Below are 19983 nucleotides of genomic sequence, written 5' to 3' on the forward strand. Positions count from 1 at the left end.
CCAGGGCTGGGTCCTCATCTAGAGACTTACCTGGTGGAGGATCTACTTCCAAGCTTATATAGGTTATTAGTAGAATTCATTCCCTCAAGGCTATAAGACAAGAGCTCCAGCTTCTTGTTTGCTTCTTGTTGCAGATCCTAGAGATTCTCAGATCCTAGAAGTTCTTCAGCTCTTTCCCTGGTAGGCCAGCTAATATGACTACTTATCTTATTCAAAGTCAGCAAGGGAGGAGGACTGTGGAATGAGTCTGCTAACAAGACAGAGTCTTATGTGCTGTAATCATGGGAGTTACATTCCATCATATTTGCCATGTTCTGTTGGTTACAAGCAAGTTAAGGTTACACCTCACACAGAGAGGGGTGATGATCATACAAGGGAGTGAAGACCAAGGTGAGGATCATAAGAGTCATCTTAAAAAATCTGTCTTCCATGATAGGTGCTTAAAATTTTAGCTGAGTGACTGAAAGGAAACTTATTTTAAGTTTTTAATTGCAGGAACAAATATAGGGGGAAAAAAGTCCACTTTTGGCATGTTAACCATTTTTTTGTGAAAATAAAATCTAAATCAGATATAAACAACCTATATGCCATAAAACACTAACAATTTTATGACTTTATAACTTTATATAGTTTTCATTAATATGAACAGATTGTATTTAAGTCTGTGGAATAAAAAAAAAAAAGTCTGTGGAATAAGATGTTTATACTTCATTCTAGCCAAGGATTTTAGGGAATTTATAAAATAAGAAGAGGAAGAGAAAAGTTAAATATATTGACAATCAAAGTTAACATAGTTATTGTAACAGATAATTAAATTTAGTTCTGATCTTTCTGGAATCCAAGAGAAAACATAGGGAATGGTATCAATTATTCAAAAAAAATTTTATTCTGTATGAAAATGTTTCCTAATGAAACATATATACTTTATATACTTATTGTATATACTTATAATAATTTATGAGTATTCTTTTATGAAATGCCTTTAATAGGAAATGCTTATTGTATATACTTATAATAATTTATGAGTATTCTTTTATGAAATGCCTTTAATAGGAAATGCAAAAAAATTGTGCTCAAAAAACTGTGCCCTGATTATTTACCTTTAAGAAAACTCAAAGCATAGGAGTGCCTGGGTGGCTTAGTCAGTTAAAGCATCTGCCTTTGGCTCAGATCATGGTCTCAGGATCCTGGGGTTGAGCCCCATGTCTAGCTCCCTGCTCTTCAAGGAGCCTGCTTCTCTCTCCCTACTCATATTCTCTCTCTCTCTCAAATACATAAAATCTTAAATAGAAAAAAAAAATGCAAAGCATCACAACATCTAGGAAATTAAGCTAATGAGATCTTATCTGACTTTGTAGAGATTTAGTTGATGCAGGGGTAAAAATTAGACTATTTAGAGAATGAATTGTATATCCTTGAGACGTAGGATAACCATAGAATTTATGATTCAAATCAAATACTTTTGAAAGGGAAGAAGGTAGAATTAATAATTAAGCTGCACAACAGGTGTAAAAGATACTGTGAAAAAGAAAGATACAATCAGTCTATTTAGAACAATTGTTTCAGAGTTTTTTTGTGTGTAAGAGTGGATGTTTGTGCACCTACGTGCAAAACCATGCACACCAATATTTGCTGATACAACACAACATGAAACAATCCTGTGTACACATCCCTCTGTACTTAAGTAAACATATATTAGTATAACCAAAATAAAAATTTCATGAAACAGTATTAATCTTTACTACATGCTCTAAACACCATTATTTTTCTAATCTTTCCTCTTTCATTTCTAAGAGAACGCTTATTATGATGCCTTAAATTAATATTATGACCTCTGGTTCCAAAGAATACTCAGCTTTAGAACATCTTCATCAAAGACCAATTGTCAACCAACATTTTGACAAGAGTGCCCAGAAGGGCTCCCTGTGTGTAGCAGAATGTGTGGCAGATGGTGGCCATTTATTCTTTGTTAAATGAATGCATGAATGCATTAGTGGATGCTTATCTATAGCTCAAAGTTAAATTTTATTGTGAAGGCCTAAAACATAGGATTTCTCTATCAATTACGAAAGGAAGGTCTCAGTGTTTCAGAAATCAAACATGTAAGTAGTAAGGCCCATAATCTTCCAGCTTAACAACCTACTGTACCTAATCACCTCGAAGGCGCGCCCCCCCCCCTTCCTGGGTGTGTTTAGCATTGGACCTTACATAAACTCTGCCAGTCAATAGTCATTTCTCTGTCATTAGACATTTGAGTTGCTCTCAGGTTTGTTTTTTTCTTGTTTCTTTTTTTTTTTTTACGACAAACAAAAGATATTTTTTCCCTTATGACAGATAACATGTTTTCTTTTTTTCTTCTAAGTAATGTCCATAATAACCTTCCAAAGAGTAAACCAGCTAGATTCAATAGTCTGGTTAGTTTATCGAGTTAGCATGTTTTGTGAGGGTGTTCTCCAGAAGGATTGGATTCATTTGTATGTCATCAACGATATATGGATGTACTTACTGCCTGAGACTTGCCAATATTTGATTTAATAATGTTTAGATAGTAGTTTATTAATTTAATAAACATTTTATATTTCCACTTATTTAATTACAGCACCTAGATTCTTTTTTCAAATATTTGTTTCATGGCTGCATTTCCTCCTTAGTGAGCTTTCTGTACATAATCCTGATTACAGTGGGAAAAGACTTAGTAATTTTTGTGTACTTCAGTTGGAAAGATATGTGCATGCTGGCTCATTTGCAAACAAGCGCATGTTTAAGACCTCAATTAAGACATTTTCCTTGGATCAGGGCCAAGGAAAGATTGAGGGCCAATAAGGCATAAGTAGATCTTCTGTAAAATTATGCTGTGTGTGAGTTATTGAGAATTGTTTCATTTATTTTCTATTTCTTTTTTAAATTCCTTTTTATCCTTATTTTTTTTCTAGGCTCGAGAATTACAAACTCGGGTACTAAAGCGTGTTCAGATGGAACAGCCAGACGCAGCTCCCGCACAGAAACAGTTAGCAGCTGAAATTTGTGCAGGGATTGCAAAACATTCTGTTGCTCAGCGAGACTATGAAAAAGCAATTAAGTTTTATAGAGAGGCTCTTGTTCACTGTGAAACAGATAATAAGGTCAGTACCTTTGTAAAACTTTCACCACCTTTTATTCCAGATGTCATTTGTTATACTGTGGCCCCAAATGTAAAATTCTGACCAGCTTATTTGTTTAAAAAAAAAAAAAGAAAGAAAAGAAAAATGTCATGAAAATACAAGCTGAAAAATAAGCATCTTTTCTAGAAATTCTTCAAAATACTTATTTGATGCCTTACACTAATGTTAGAGCTTTAAAAATTATTATGTTAAAGTGTTATAAAGAAAATCCATAAGCTCTGGAGTTTTTTTATATTAATCTGTATTTTAGTAATCACTGTAAAACAATTTCTCAATCTCAAATATCTGGATCTAGATGATTCAGTTGAGTTTACTAAACTGTGGTTGCATACCTCTGTATTTCAATTGCTGTTTGGTGCTGGATATGAACAAAAGTGTGACTAGAATCTGTTATCTCAACTGGCACAGCATGAGGATAAATGTAAGGATAATACTGGTATAGAAAACTTTACGGGATCCCTGGGTGGCGCAGCGGTTTGGTGCCTGCCTTTGGCCCAGGGCGCCATCCTGGAGACCCGGGATCGAATCCCACGTCGGGCTCCCGGTGCATGGAGCCTGCTTCTCCCTCTGCCTGTATCTCTGCCTCTCTCTCTCTCTCTCTCTCTCTCTCTCTGACTATCATAAATAAAAAAAAAAAAATTAAAAAAAAAAAGAAAACTTCTTTACGTGTCTGGTTATGTAAACTAAAATCCTGTTACTCTCTCAGAACTTGATAGATGCTTTATTTCTTTAAAAAAAAAAGACGTATATTTTTCTTTTTTCTTTTTTTTTAACTTAAGTTCTGGTTAACATACAGTAATATTAGTTACAGATGTACCATATAGTGTGATTCAGCACTTCCACACAACACCCCGTGCTCATCACTCCAAGGGCCCTCCTTAATCCCCATCACTTATATCACCCATTCCCCACCGCCCCCCCCACACACACACTGGTAACCTTCCATGTGTTCTCTGTGGTTAAAAGTCTATTTCTTGGTTTATGCCTCTCTCTCTTCTTTTTTTCCCCTTTGCTTTTTGCTTTTGTTTCTTAAACACCACATCTGAGTGAACTCATATGGTATTTGTCTCTGATGGACTTATTTCATGATGTAGAACAAAAGACAACCCTATGTTAGAATTTAAGGTTTTAAATTGAACCTTTTAAAATTAATACAACTCAGATGTAAGGCGAAAAGAACCTTTAAGGCATAACCAAACAGGTACCTTGTTTAGTGGCAGCTAAAGGAGTTGGAATCATGGTTTCAAATCTGAAGGATACCTTAGAAATTATCTGCTTCAAGCTTTTTATTTTTCAAATGAGCAAACAGGTTTCAAGAGGTAACAGGGACTTGGGCCCATCGTGGAGAAGCCTAGACTAGAATCTACTATCTGGTTTAAGACCAGCATCCTTTTCACAGTGCTTTGTGTTTCTCTTTTCCTTTTTTTCCAGTATCAGAGAAAGTAGAGCCGAACATGCCTATGGTTTTCCTGCCTGTCGTACTGAGCATGTTTACTGCAATCACTTTTGGTCAACTAAAGTGTAATCCATGTCCAGACATTTTCCTTATTCATTTTTTTTTAATATTTTATCTATTCATTCGAGAGAGAGACAGAGAGAGAGGGGTAGAGACACAGGCAGAGAGAGAAGCAGGCTCCATGCAGGGAGCCCGATATGGGACTCAATCCTGGGACTCCAGGATTACGCCCTGGGCTGAAGGCAGATGCTTAACCGCTGAGCCACCCAGGTGTCCCTCCTTATTCATTTTTTATTCCAAAACAGTTTCTGACTGGTGTTGCACTTTTTCTGTACAGATAATGTTGGAGCTGGCACGATTATACCTGGCACAGGAAGATCCAGATGCCTGCCTTCGGCAGTGTGCTCTACTTCTCCAGAGTGACCAGGACAATGAGGCTGCCACCATGGTTAGTCCAGGAGACTTCAGTGCTGTAAAGGCATTGTGGTTTTGTTTTGTTTTGCTGTTTGTTTGAAGATTTTATTTATTTATTCATGAGAGACACAGAGAGAGAGGCAGAGACACAGGCAGAGGGAGAAGCAGGCTCCAGGCGGGGAGCCCGACATGGGACTCGATCCCGGGTCTCCAGGATCACACCCTGGGCCGAAGGTGGCGCTAAACCGCTGAGCCACCCAGGGATCCCCAAGGCATTGTGTTTTATATTCCATGTGGAGGTTTCAAATTTTACCCCGATAAAACTAATACTTAGGCCTAGCTTGTGTTGGCTTTTGGAAGAAATAATATTTTTAACATCATTAATACATTTTACCAATAAAGACCAAGAATCTTTTTGTTTCTTAAGAAACAAAGAATAGTAAACCCAGTCTAGCCTTTACTTACGCTTTTGGGTCTCGTTAATTTTCCTTCATGCCTAAGAGGATCCTTCGTCAGGAGGAGTTCACGGTATAAAGCTACCATTTGCTAAAGACTAAGTTTTTTGTACTTAGCCAGAGATTCTGGACTCATTTAAAAGTTTCTGTGGGACTTTTGGAGTTACAGAAAAAAACTGTCATTCTAAGATGGTGTGTTTCTGAGTTTTGCTTTGCTTCCTCATTTTTGCCTGGGTTGAGGTATGCATTGCTTTTCAAACAGCTACATAGATGACAGTGGGTAAGGTTCACTGAAAGTTATCATTATAGCTAAAAAGAAATATAAAAAGTATCCCTTCTAAAACACACAATAAGAAAAGCTCAGTAGATCTTGCTCATTTTATTCCTTTGAAATATTTAGGGTTTAAGAGTGTTTGGGGTCTTTAAAAATCTTCTTGTCATTTTAGCCACGTCCAGGGAGGCATCTTTTCTATGATAACACATAGAGTGTGCAATTCCCTTCAAATTTCTATTTTTAAAATAACCACTTGAGACATATTTTCTGCTAAAAATAAAGTTTTGTGAGCAGAGCGATCTGTTTCACATCTTTAATTATCTCCCGTTAGGCTGATATCAGGGCTAATCTGCTGAAGGTATACTTGAATTTTAAACGGCTCCTTTTTATAAACTTTGCCCTCCTCTTGTTTTTCGTGTGTGTTTACGTAGCCCTAAATCTTGACAGGAAAGGATACGCTTTGTCAATACGGCAATATTTTTAGAACCAACTTTTACCTTTCTAGATGATGGCTGACCTCATGTTCAGAAAACAGGACTATGAACAAGCGGTGTTTCATTTACAGCAGCTTTTAGAGCGCAAACCAGGTAAATATCCACTGATTATGTTTTTATAACGCAATCACTTCTCTTCTCCTCCTTTTGCCTGTTAGGGAAGCCTCGGTTGAACCCAGCTGCCCACTTATTCCACGCTTGCCCTTGAGCAGCCGGAAGAGCTGTAAGGAAAACGCAACACCATTGACTGGCCTCCCGTTAAATTATGACCACAGACCCCAGTGGGCCCTCACATGCTGCCTGGCAGCTGCTGTGTTTCTCTAGTGAATTCTCTCACTCCAACTGCTTTGTACACTTTCTCCTCCCTCCTCAAGCCTCCAGTCCCCTTTCCCCCTTCCCTGTTCTCAGCTAAAAATGCTGCCTCCTACTTGAGTCGGAGGAACGACTGGAAGAGAAGGTCTCCATCGGCCTGTCACCAGGCCTGCCTGCCCCCAGCGACTGTCCTCCCCGGGTGTGCCCCCCATGCACAGCCCCCCACCACCTCCTGGAGGGCTTTCCCCCTCCACTTCTCTCTCCTGCCCCCGTCGTTGTTTCCTCTGTCTCCAAGGAGCGTGGTGTGAGAGCCCCTTGCTGAACCCATTCTTAACTCTCCAGTTACTCTTCCTTCCAGCTGCTGCTCCATTCTTGCATTGTCCTTCCTAGCAGATTTTCTGTAGGTGGCGTCCACCCGTGCTGGCTCACCCCCGGGGCCCAGGGCAGCCCCTTCTGCAGGGCAGCCAGCCACTCGGTGTGGCTGGATCCTGCATCCGGATCCTGCATCCACTTCTTCTTTTTTTTTTTTAATAAATTTATTTTTTATTGGTGTTCAATTTGCCAATGTATAGAATAACACCCAGTGCTCATCCCGTCAAGTGCCCCCCTCAGTACCTGCCACCCAGTCACCCCCACCCCCCCGCCCACCTCCCTTTCCACCACCCCTAGTTCGTTTCCCAGAGTTAGGAGTCTCTCATGTTCTGTCTCCCTTTCTGATATTTCCCACTCATTTTCTCTCCTTTCCCTTTATTCCCTTTCACTATTTTTTATATTCCCCAAATGAATGAGACCATATAATGTTTGTCCTTCTCCGATTGACTTACTTCACTCAGCATAATACCCTCCAGTTCCATCCACGTTGAAGCAAATGGTGGGTATTTGTCGTTTCTGATGGCTGAGGAATATTCCATTGTATACATAGACCACAGCTTCTTTATCCATTCGTCTGTCGATGGACACCGAGGCTCCTTCCACAGTGCATCCACTTCTTAGCTCTGGCGTGGATTGCTGGGCTCTTTGTGCTCAGCACGGCCCCTCCCCTCCCCCCCCTCCCCAGAAGGGCTCTCACTGGCTGCTGGCCTGCTAGCCTTACCTGGGCTTTCCCCTTCCTACGGTCCACCCCTTTGTTAGATCTGTCTTCTCTTTATGACCTGTAAATCTCAGAATGTTCTAGACCGTGGCTCTTGAACTTTTAAATCTTTTTTTAATCCATTCAGCCCACTGGCTGACTTCATCCAAGCCTGTGGCTTTATGTGCTGTGTGTGTGCTGGTGTCTTGCAGCTGTGCATCTCCGGTGCTGACTCCTACACACCACCGCCTGTTTACATTCCCCCTCAGCTGTCCCAGGATCTCAAGCCTAACATGTCCACAGAGAACAGTGGATCTTTCCCTCCCTTCAAATCTACTCCTTCTCTCATTCTTCTCCTTAGGAAATAGCATCACTACTTACCCACTTAGGCCCTAACCCTTTTTTTTTTTTTAAGATTTATTTATTTATTCATGAGAGACATAGAGAGAGAGAAAGGCAGAGACACAGGCAGAGGGAGAAGCAGGCTCCATGCAGGGAGCCCGAAATGGGACTCGATCCCGGGACTCGAGGATCGCGCCCTGAGCCACCCTAGCATCCCAGGCCCTAACCCTTAGAGTGACCTTTGGCTCATCTTTCTCTGTACCACATCCCGTCTGTCAGCAGATCCCCTGTTTGCTCTACCTTCAGGGTAAATCTGAAATCCCATCACCTTTTGCCTCCTGTGCTGCTGCCACCTGGTCTCCACCATCATCTCTCACATAGATTTTTACTGCTCTCTTCTCGTAACTCACCCTGGTTTCTGTTCCTTGCCTCTGGACAGTTTAGGAATGCTTTTTGCTGAAAACAGAAAGTAGCAGAGAATGCCCTCCCCCCTCGAAATTCCAGTGGCCCAAGTAATTATTGCTTTTTAATTTTTTCTCTTACGTACAAGAAGTTTAAAAGTAGGTGATGCAGGGAGTGTCACAAAGGTTCCACAGTATCAACAGGACACCTGAGTCCTCTGCCTTTCTCTTTGGTCTCCTGAGAGTGCCCTTCCATGGCCATCCTGTATCTATAACACCTCTTACTGCTCTGCTTTCTACGTTGTGTGTGTGTTTTAATATCACCCTTGTAAAAGAAACCAAAATAAAAATTTTTTAAGGTTTTATTTATTCATGAGAGATACAGAGAGAGAGAGGCATAGACATAACATAGGCAGAGGGAGAAGGAGGCTCCCTGTGGGGAGCCCAATATGGGACTCCGTCCCAGGACCCCAGGATCATGACCTGAGCCAAAGGCAGACGCTCAACCACTGAACCATCCAGGTGCTCCCAAAACAAAAATTATAAATCACAGAACAAAAACATCAAGTGGCCCGGAAATGTCTTTGCTGCTGTGTTTCCAGGACTTAGAACAGTATCTGGTCAGCTTAGTGCTCAGTGAATATTGAATAGAAAGAAGAGTGGAAGGAGCAAAGGAAAGAAGGGAGATGGAAGGAGGGAGGGGGGAAGGATAGGGAGGACAGGAAAGGAAGGTGGAAACAGTCCTGTGTATTAGCTGTGTTTTCACCAAGGAGAGTTTGAAGGCTCAGAGAAGTCCTAGAGCTGTCATTCAGTTCTTGTCAACCCTGGTGGCTCCATGGTGGGCTGATGGCACAGGCGATCAGAGCTCTCCGGTTTGGATGGTGTGAACCCAGGGTGGTTCTCCTTCTAGTAGGGCAGCTCCAAGAACCATAAGTCCTCTATGTGTTATAGTTACTAATGCTTATACCTTTAAAAAAATTGAATTTGAGGGACGCCTGGTTGTTTCTTGCCCCCGTGGGTCCCACCTTCTGCTCTGTGTTAATTATGTCAACACCTTACCCCCTCTACTCTCTGAGAGTTCAAAATACAGGCCCATCCTGCCCACCCGGTTGCCCACAGCTGATTCTTGCTTGCTTTAAGCCTGTTATTTTTCTCTTGCTGCTCCTCTCCTGGGTTCCAGACTCAGTTTTGTCCTTTCCTTCTTCTCTGAACTGCCTCTTAAGGGAACATACATGCTATTTTCATTCTGTCTCCAGCTGTTTCCATGTAGCAGCTCTTTCCTCTGAGAGAATAATCCATCCTGGTTTCTTTAAAAAACACATCTTTGCCCTTGGTAATATTTTTAAGTCCTTGATGACATTAGGATGCTCACATAGAAGATTTGAAGAAGCCCTCATCTGTCATGTGAATTTCATCTCAGCCAAGTAACTTAGCATCAGCACTTTTTTTAAATAAATAATAGTCAAATTGACTGGCAGCTTTGGACTGTTTATAAACAAGTACAAAATAAATTGTTTGTAAATTCAGCGTAAGGACCTTGTACTCCAGAAATAGCAAACATCAAATGATGGGTGTCCACACCTCCAAATCCTTGCGTGTTTCTTTTCCCTTTCGCCTATAGTGTACTTTGCCTTCCTTATTCTTCTTCACTGTCCTTCCCAACACATAGTCCAAAATATACTCACCCTCTGCCAAGAACAAAAGCTTGTGTCTTTCTGGCACCACTTACTGTATAAGATGCCTTATGTGCTGCTGAGTAGAGTGATCATTTACCTCGATTTGCCTGAGACTGAAGGATCCCCTAGATAATGCAGGAATTCCGAAACTAAAAGAAAGAAGGTCTCAACAATCTGGGATGCATTGATTACCCCAGTCCTGGATAACTCCCTTCATACTTCTTTATTTCTTTTAGCGATTGCCTGAAAATATTTGTGCATACATTTGTCTTCTCCACGAAACTGCAAACTCCTCAAGTTTGTGGGGATCACGTCACGTTCATCTTACATCCCTGGCATTGGGTACATTGCCTGACACATAGATGGTGCAAAAGAAATGTTTATTGGCTGAATGGATCAATGAATGACTCAAATATCTAGACATTTAAAAATATAAAGTGTCAAGAAAATTGTTATCGTCTATGTCATTGATATGTTTTTAATCTTGTGTTCTATGCTTTATTCCTAGTAGGACTCCATTCACAGATCTGTTTTATCAGAACTATTCTAACACCTCTGTATTTATACTTTCCGCATGGATTATAAGTCATCCTTAGCAGCACATACCTTAAATTAATGCTGTATTTTAACTTACTTCAGAAATACACTGTCTAATTTGACTTAATCTTAGTAGAGAATCCTTCTTATGGGTGGAATTACTGTTCTCTTGATAGATGACACCTCTTCTCTTTCAAAATCTCCATCAGGCAGTCTCTCTCTGGGTTTTCCCTCCCCTCACATCAACTGCTGAACAGGGCCCATCAGGTCTGACTGCGGAGGAGCCTCTATCACACACAGGCAGCCTCTCCTAGCCCCTGCTCACCCGGCGGCCAGCGCAGGTTCCACACTCACCTTCCAGCCTCTAGGCTCCTGCTGCCCCACACCTTCATAGGACTTCATCTCACTTTCATAAATCAAAAGCTATTCCTTTGCTTAAAATTCAGGATGGCTCTCCAGGGTAGAGTCTAAAATCAGCATTCTTTTGATAATAAGATGGCCTTAAATTATTGGTCCATTTGTACCTCTTACCCCTCTTCCTCCACTTTAAGATCTAGAAACCTTGGACTTACCAGCACTCCCTGAGCACCACTGCTCTGTCTCCGCACATACCATCTGCCCCCCTCGGAATGTCTTTGCTGCCTGTCGGGATCCTCCTCTTAGCTTTCAGGCTGCCCAGAAGGCTGATACTGCGTGAAACCTCCTGCCTCCTGCAGGCAGTTAGGAATTCTGTGCCTTGTAATTCCATGTAGCACCTTATTCATGCCACATCACATCACACTATAATTATTTTGATATTTTCTCACTATCTAGCAATAAGTATGGCTAAGTTTTTTTTTTTTAATGTAATACATTTCAGTTTTCAATGGATTCCTTAAGTATGGAAATTTGCCTGCTGTCAGATTGCATGGTTAACCAAAAGACATTAATGTAATTTTATCTATCAGTGGTGATGATAACTTGAATGTATTTGAATAGTAATACATTTCAGTAATATTACAAGGTGATAATTGTCACCTAGCCTCCCAACGTTGACTTTAGAAAACATTTGCAATATGATGCACCACATGTATTAGCAATATCATAAAAAAAAAAAACTTTGGCCAGAAATTTTATTTTTTTATTTTTATTTTTCAAGATTTTATTTATTAATTAATGACAGAGAGAGAGAGAGAGAGAGAGAGGCAGAGACACATGCAGAGGGAGAAGCAGACTCCACACAGGGAGTCGGACACGGGACTCGATCCCGCGTCTCCAGAATCATGCCCTGGGCTGAAGGCGGCACTAAACTGCTGAGCCACCTGGGCTGCCCTGGCCAGAAATTTTAACCTTTATGTCCTGCCTCATCAAATACAGCTTCTAGATTCCACGAACTTATTATAGGTAGATACCCCTAGTTCCTATCAAAACTTTTGAACTTGTAAATATTCCTAATGACCATTGTATTTTTAAAGCTCTCTCATGACCTTGTTTTATTTGGTTTCAATGGCATTTTGAGGGTCAACATTATAATCCTATTTTAAGAAAATAAGTAATCTTTGATTTAGAGAATTTGAGTAATTTGCTTGAATTTGTATAGCTAAATGACAAGACTGATACATTTGAATCCTCTTTTTCTGAAACTATTCTTATCATGCTCTACTTTTTAGTGATGACAAAAAGCATGAAGAAAAAAATCTTGAGACCCAAGATTATAGGCCTAGGAAGGCAAATGATACTGTTGTCATAACCTAGATTATCTTGACATCATATGGTAGAGAGCCTATAGTGGTTTTTATATATTTTTTATTGTGGTAACATAACAAAATACATAGCATAAAAGTTACCATTTTAGCCATTTTTAAGTGTACAGTTCAGTGACATTAAGCAAATCCAAATTATTTTGTAACCATTATCATTATTCATCTTCAGAACTTTTTCATCACTCCAACTAAAATTCTGTACCCATTAAACACTAACTCCCCAAGGTTCCCTCTCCCTATCCCCTGGCAACCACCATTCTACCCCTCTATGAATTTGACGACTATAGATACTTTATATAAGGTGGAAATGTGGTATTTGTCATTTTTTGCCTGGCTCATTTCATTTGGTGTAATATTTCCAAGATTCATCCAAGTTGTGGCATGTTGTCAGAATTCTCTTCCTTTTTAAGGTGGAATAATATCCCTTATTTATTTATTTATTCATTCATTCATTCATTCATTCATTCAATGATGAACATTGGAGCGGTCTCCACTTTTGGCTATTGTGAGTAATGCTGCTGTAAATACTGGTGTACAAATATTTGCTTGATGCCCTGCTTTCAGTTCTTTTGAATATATACCCAGAAGTGGACTTGCCAGATCATATGATATTTTCTCTTCTTGGAACATAAAATCAAGGATTAAATTGCTTAAAAAGCATTTGTTTGTGTCTTTTAATTCTCACTCACTCTACAAAAATGATTGGCATAACTTATATAATGAGGATTTTTGCAAATCTCCTACTACGAATCCTGTGCTAACTGAAACTTCAGAGCCCAAATACCTAACAAAGCACAACTATAGAGAAATAAAATGTGAGCCATCAATATAATAGACTATTATGCAGCCATTGAAATCAACCATTTTTGAAGACCGTTTATTGACAGTTGGGAAATGTTTACTGTGTAATGTTGAACCAAAATTAAAACCCCAAGTGTGCCTTCAATTTTGTATATATGTAAGCAAAGAAACAAAATTTTAAGCATGCATTTAAGTATTGTCAGGATGATTTTCACTCATAAATATATGAAAGGAATTGTACCAAAATGTTTTAATTTCCAGCTGATGGGAATATGAGTGATTTTTTTCTTCTTTATACTTTTCTGTGTTTTTCCAAATTTTCTAAAATGTCCGTGTATTATTTTTATAATCTTAAAAACATTTTAAAATTTTTCTCAAAACTTAGTATTTTAGTGATGCGAAAGAACTATATAGAATTGGGAGAAGGCTTTCTAGGAACCTGCCAGGAAATTATACTTGACACCAAAGAACTAAATCAATTCTTTTTTCTTAGAAGATAAAATAGGATTAAAACACTGGGACTAATCTGTTACAGTTATATTATGGTAAGCTAACATCCAGTATATGAGTCACATATACATAATAAGGTAAGTCTAGAGTAAAATTTCTAATTGCTAACCCCAAACATTAGCACCAAAATGTACCATTCTCACCCCCTTCCTAGGTGCAGTGAGTGAGAAAGGAGGTCAGAGATAGACTCGGCCTGTGCAATCTCATCAACCCTCCTGAATTTTACAGTTAGGATTTAGATGACCAATGCAGAGACTCTTTGTAGGTTTGGGTCCCAGGAACAGCTGAAAATTAAGTTATGACAAATGTACATTTTAATAGATTGGCTTGTATTGTATAGATTGGCTTCTCTCACTGTCCAGACCAACCGAACCTTTATCCAGTTGCTCACACAGTCTCTTTAGGGCTTTATAACCCCTAAGACATTAATTTTGCTTGTATTTAAATTCTGCTCATTTGAAGTAAACTATATTTTAATGAAATTGGATTATAACAGTCAAAACAAGAAATATAAAATGTTGTCCATGTCTGAAATACTGTTTCTTTCTAGATAATTATATGACATTATCTCGTTTAATTGATTTCCTGAGAAGATGTGGCAAACTTGAGGATGTTCCAAGATTTTTCTCAATGGCTGAAAACCGTAACTCCAGAGCAAAGTTGGAGCCAGGATTTCAGTACTGTAAAGGACTATATCTTTGGTAAATCTATTGGTGATTAAATACTACATAATAGTTATTTTCTTCCTTGTGAATAAAGTAGATAACCTTTTATTTGTCTTAAGATAAAACTGCATTTCAAAATATGTTAACGATTTTATTTACCAAAGAGGTTATAAATGACTTAAAGTTTGTAGTCAATGATTGAAATAAGTGATTTTTTTTTCTTTTTTAAACATCTAACAAGGTATACTGGAGAACCAAATGATGCCCTTCGACATTTTAATAAAGCTCGGAAAGACAGTGATTGGGGTCAAAATGCCCTTTATAACATGATAGAAATCTGTCTGAATCCAGATAATGAAACTGTTGGAGGCGAAGTATTTGAAAATCTGGATGGAGACCTTGGGTGAGTTATCATTTGACAAAGTATCCCTTTTCTGGAAACACTTATTAGGGATAAGAAGCAAGGATACCTTCTAAAGGAGGGCTCAATTCTAGGACAGCACTGATGAAAGGTCAGATGAAAAAAATCATAGCTAGAATAGGTATTCTCTGAAACAAGCATGAAATGCTTTTAGGAGGTTTCCAGAACCAGAATAAGCAGGTTACGAAGACGCTCCCCTAATTACTCAAGTTGAAAACAAGGTAAGTTGTAGAATGTGATTACTTGAGTGAAAGCTGTCCACACAACAATGGTAACTGCTTAGCAAATGGTAGTTCTATGCCACACCCTGTGCTTCATACTTCATATGCGTTGTCCTATTTGCTCCCTGCTACAGCGTTGTGAACCACGCTCAGAATTAACTTGTCTAAGGTCGTAGTAAATGATGGGCGCAAGATGTGGCCTGAGCACTACGTGATTCGAAGCTCCTACTGGTAGCCTCTGTAGTGCACTGTGCTTAAATGATGTCATTGCTGTCAACCTGTGTTTGTTGCTTGTTCTCAGAATTGGGCAAGGCATGATGGGGGTATATAAGGATGTAAATGTATGAGGTATATAAGGCAGTTTCTGCCTTCAGGACCAGGTAATTCACCTAGGAGGCAAAACAATATTCGAAAACCAATCTCTGACAAAGCAGAAATGGGTGAGATGGATATTAAGTGTTATAAGAATTCGTAGAAATCTTAGCAGTGCCAAGCAGTCAGGGGAAGATGAACAGAGGAGTGAGCAAATTAGAACCAGACTGCTGAGAGATTTTAATGACAGATTTGAAAGCTTGGATTATAGAGACCATTGGAAGTTTTAGAGCAAGGGGGAGGCATGTTTATGTTTGTTTTAGAAAGGTTAAGGTAACATACTGTTATGCAACTATAGGCTGTCCTCCTGGAAATCCTTAGCAAAATAGTTGAAAATACAAAACTAGAACTCAAATGGGTGGTCACAGCTGGAGATACAGGTTTGGGGGAGTGTGTGCCCAGAGTAGGTAGTTAGAACCCAACGAATGGCCCTCTTTGCAAGTAGAATGCAGTGAGAACTAGTTTTGGGCATGCTAGCATTTAAGGGGATTGGAGGAGGAAGGGCAGTGTGGTAGAAAGGCAGAGGAGAGGAACTCTGAAGAAGGTCGCCAACAGTGTGAAGTGTTTTAGAGAAGATAAAGCCTATAAAGCCTGAGAAAAAGACCAGTGGCTTTAGTGATTAGGCTTTGAGAGTTTAGTTTCCTTTTATTAATTGGTTTATATATTTCTTTAAAAAATAAGATAATTGTTATTACATATTCAAATTGTTATTACTCTTGAAATTTACAGCCTTTTGACAGATACATAATTTTATAAGGATTTTATTTATTTGAGAGACAATGCGAGTCGCGGTGGGGGGCCGCGCCAGAGGGAGAGGTAGAAGCAGGGTCCCCGCTGAGTAGGGAGCCAGCCTAGGAGGCCAGATGCTGGGCTCAATCCCAGGACCCTGGAATCATGACCGGAGCAGAAGACAGCCACCCAGGCACCCTAGATACGTAGTTTCTTTTCTCAAAGTCTGATAGGCAGCTAAAAACACTGCAGTGCTTGGCACACAGTAGGTATTTCAGCAGGATTAGTTACTTTTTTACTCCCTCCTTTCTTCCCTTTCATTTTCTGAGTAGAGCTACCCCTTGATAATTGTATGATTCTACTTATCCTGAATTCTAGCTTGATATTAGCAGAAACGAACGCACATACCACATGTAGATACCGTCCAATGTTTGTCTTCAGTCTAAAGTGAATAAATGTTTAATGATGTTTTATTAAAGCTATATTAATTGTGTTTAAATATAACGCATTATAACTGTGGTTCACTTTGTATTAGAAGAGAATGAGTGATATTTTGCAAAAGGAGTACTTGACATTAGGAAGAGAAGAGAAACCAGTGTACCCTGGGGCTCATTCTAATCTCAATGAATTGTACTTCATGAGTAATAGACACGAGAGATTTATTTTTAATTGTACACAGTAATTCAACTGAGAAGCAAGAATCCGTGCAGTTAGCAGTGAGAACAGCAGAAAAACTCCTTAAAGAACTAAAACCTCAGACCATTCAGGGCCATGTACAGCTTCGCATAATGGAAAACTATTGCCTGGTCGCTACCAAACAGAAGTCTAATGTTGAGCAAGCATTGAATACCTTCACTGAAATAGCATCATCTGAGGTCAGTAGATTTTGTTTTTCAGCTTTATATTCTCTTTCCTTGGCAGTATAGAAATATGTATTTCAATTAGCTGTTTATTTTCTGAAGATTGACTTAATTACAAGAAAAAATTGCCTCTCTAGCTTGCCATAATTCTACACAACGTACCTTTGTTTCCAGAAGATACTCTTTTGTTGCTACTTTGATATGTTGTTGATATATTTTTTCTATTAGAATGGTAAATTCTAGAGAAAGGAAATTCTTCTTCAAAAGGGCATAAATTAACTCTCAGAGGACTGGCTCTATTGTCTGGAGGAATTCTGTGTTGTTTCACTTAACTGACTAAGTGAAAATAAACACCTGGCTGCCTTGCTAGCTCACCTTTTCACATAGGCAAACTTGAAATGTTCCCAACTCTAGGGCTAAATGAGATCAATACTGACAACTTGTAATTCAGTCATGCGAACAATGGTGGTGTTTTTTCACGACACTGAAATACCCCCCTGCAGTAATAATAGTAGTAACAACAATAATAATAATTAGAGCAAAGGCTTTCTTCTCTTTTCGGTTCGCCCAGATCCACCTTCTCACTCTCTGGGTGCCCTCTTTTCCCCTCCCTCACATAGTGCTGTATTTCTTCAATACAGCTTGGAGTAAGGAAGGGATTCTAGGTCCCCACTCCATCAGCAGTGTGTGATAGCTAGTTCTAAGCATACTCCTTGGGTTTCACGATCATCCACTCAGCAGTGGTGTAGGCCACCAAAAACCCATAATTTATGTCTCTCAGAGGATATACAGAACTCCACTGTGTTTCCGTGTGGTTCAGAGGGCACAGTGGCAGCAGAAAGCTACCAGAAACTCCCTACAGTGGCACCTTCCTCCTGCTTCCCACACCCCACGGGGGCTTTGGGGAGCTCACAGCTTCTGTTGCCATTTGAGAACAAGTATCCTAGATGGCGCTGAATCACCACTGTCAGCCACCATGGAACTAACCAGCAAGGTAGCACCAGCAAGCAGTGGCTTCCTGGAGCAGCCCTTCTGCTGACCCTGAAGTCATTTTCTTGGGAGGGGAGTTGGGTGGAGGGCCATGTGGCAGTGGACGGATGAGAGTGGCTGACAAATAGAGACCAGAAGTAGGGGAGAGAGTTTAAATTGTGAGGTTTGAGAGAACACCAAAAGCAGTGAGTGACATCACGGTGGTTTCCTAGAAACACCAGTTTTTTGTGTTGGTGAGACTGCATTATTTTTATCAGTCTTACATATCTGATTAGTAATATCCTGCCCTCAAATCTGTGTACTGACCATACCGGCCAAACACTGATGCATGAGCTGAAATTTCAGAAACAGTGAGTTTTATCTTGCCCTGTTTCCTTTTAATTCATAAGCTGCGTGTATTAAAGATACTGAATATCCATTAAGCCGCCAGTGGGAGTCGCAGAGGTGAACCAAGTGCAGTCTCTTCTGTCGAGTTTATTGTAATCCAGGGAAGATGAGGCAAAGCATACAGACTGTGTACAAACCAGATTCTAGTACATTCTGTTCTCGAGTTGCCGTAAAAGTGCTATAGGAAGTAGTATTAGGAGACTGGGGAGGCCCTTTTGTGGAGAAGCATGCTCTAAGAAGAACCACGATAAACCACATTTTCACAGGCAGAGACAGAGCAGATACACTTTAGGGGCAAGGGAAAATGTGAGCAAAGGCAAGGAGGCAGGGAAGCATCGGGCATATTCACAACACAATGTGGCATCCACATTGATGGAAAAACAGGCACGTGACAGGAAGTCCCGGGACGAAGAAGTGGAAGCTACGTTAAACCCAAGCAAAGCTTTCCACCTGCTTTCATCCTGTCACCTTGATCCAGGAGGGTGCGTTGTTTGTCGCATGGCCGTGCTATCCTCCATAATCTCAAGCTGCTGCAGCTCAGAGGGACAGAGAAAGAGAAAAGCCAGCTGAACACTGTGGGATGTCTGCACCGGAAGAGACACGTGGGTCTAATGCAGGGGTTGGAACTCGGGTTTGTACCTTTAGAAACTATTCTTGAGTTCATTCAGGAGTGATCAAGCTGTGAGGAACTAATTCTAAGCAAACTCAAGGTGTGTGATATTCTCAAATCAGAAAACTTAGTTTTAAATGTATATTGTGGGGTATTTTTAGCATGTGACTAGATCCGGACATTTTTTACATGAGTCTTCTTGTCTTGGACCGTCCTAGGACCTGGCTGACAAATTCAGAGCAGGCCTCTACTGTCTTTCCTTTCTCCAGGAGGAAGCAGAGGGCAGGGGAGCTCAATAATTGATGACATACTCCTCAGGTTTCCAAAATCTACCACCAGTTGGCTGGATTTGGCACTCAGACCTTTTGCCATTCCTTAGTTAGGGGAACCAATTACACATTGTGTGTTTGTTGGTAGGCAGAGAATTACAACCAAAATAAGATTTATCTTATTAAAATTATTAAATCTAAGTTTTAAGATAAGTTTTATCTTATTAAAATTAAAATTATTTTCATCAAGCTCTAAGGAATTGTCCTTCTCTCCTCCGGGGTTGTTTCTGACTTCCAACCCTGATGATCAGTGTTGGACAATGAACATACCACTCTACTGTCCTTTTGTAGCATTCCTTATCGGTCACCCAAACTTGTTGTCTCACAGTGCACCTTTATTACGGTCATGATTTTGTAGTTTCTGTATCACAGTTTCTCACCCTTTGTCTTTTAACCTGAAGCCTTCCTCGTTATAAAAACATCACAGTCCCTCTGCAGAAACGTAAGAAGCCACCCTAGCTTTAGCAGGGATATACACATCCTGGGTTTCCGGGGTAGATCCCTAATGGCTTCCATTTATTACCAATTCTCACTAGTTTGTTGGTTCCACAGAGTGACATTTTGTGACACTGAACTCTCTCTAAAGGACCATTGTGTTTTACAGACACTATCAAGCTGAATCGTGTGGTCATGGTATCTGCATACTTATTAACTTATTTTGGCCACGTGTTGCCTGACCAGGTTTCCTCATGGTGGCTTGAGGCTACTTGGTGTATTGATGAAAGGCCATCACACAGTGGTCTGTGCGGAGCCAG

The 19983-nt window shown here is 40.0% G+C and overlaps 1 protein-coding gene across 1 annotated transcript in view; it reads left to right on the forward strand.

Moving 5' to 3' along the window:
* TTC21B (tetratricopeptide repeat domain 21B) overlaps window positions 1-19983 on the forward strand; it is a 78083-nt gene that overhangs the window by 45180 nt on the left and 12920 nt on the right. The window contains exons 20-25 of the mRNA XM_055308265.1: window positions 2934-3122; window positions 4955-5065; window positions 6266-6347; window positions 14195-14345; window positions 14551-14712; window positions 16732-16927. Of these exons, the coding sequence (XP_055164240.1) occupies window positions 2934-3122; window positions 4955-5065; window positions 6266-6347; window positions 14195-14345; window positions 14551-14712; window positions 16732-16927 (891 nt within the window). The remainder of the gene's footprint in view (window positions 1-2933; window positions 3123-4954; window positions 5066-6265; window positions 6348-14194; window positions 14346-14550; window positions 14713-16731; window positions 16928-19983) is intronic.

The sequence above is a fragment of the Nyctereutes procyonoides genome, unplaced genomic scaffold (genome assembly GCF_905146905.1).
Source record: "Nyctereutes procyonoides isolate TBG_1078 unplaced genomic scaffold, NYPRO_anot_genome, whole genome shotgun sequence".
Taxonomy (NCBI): Eukaryota; Metazoa; Chordata; class Mammalia; order Carnivora; family Canidae; genus Nyctereutes; species Nyctereutes procyonoides.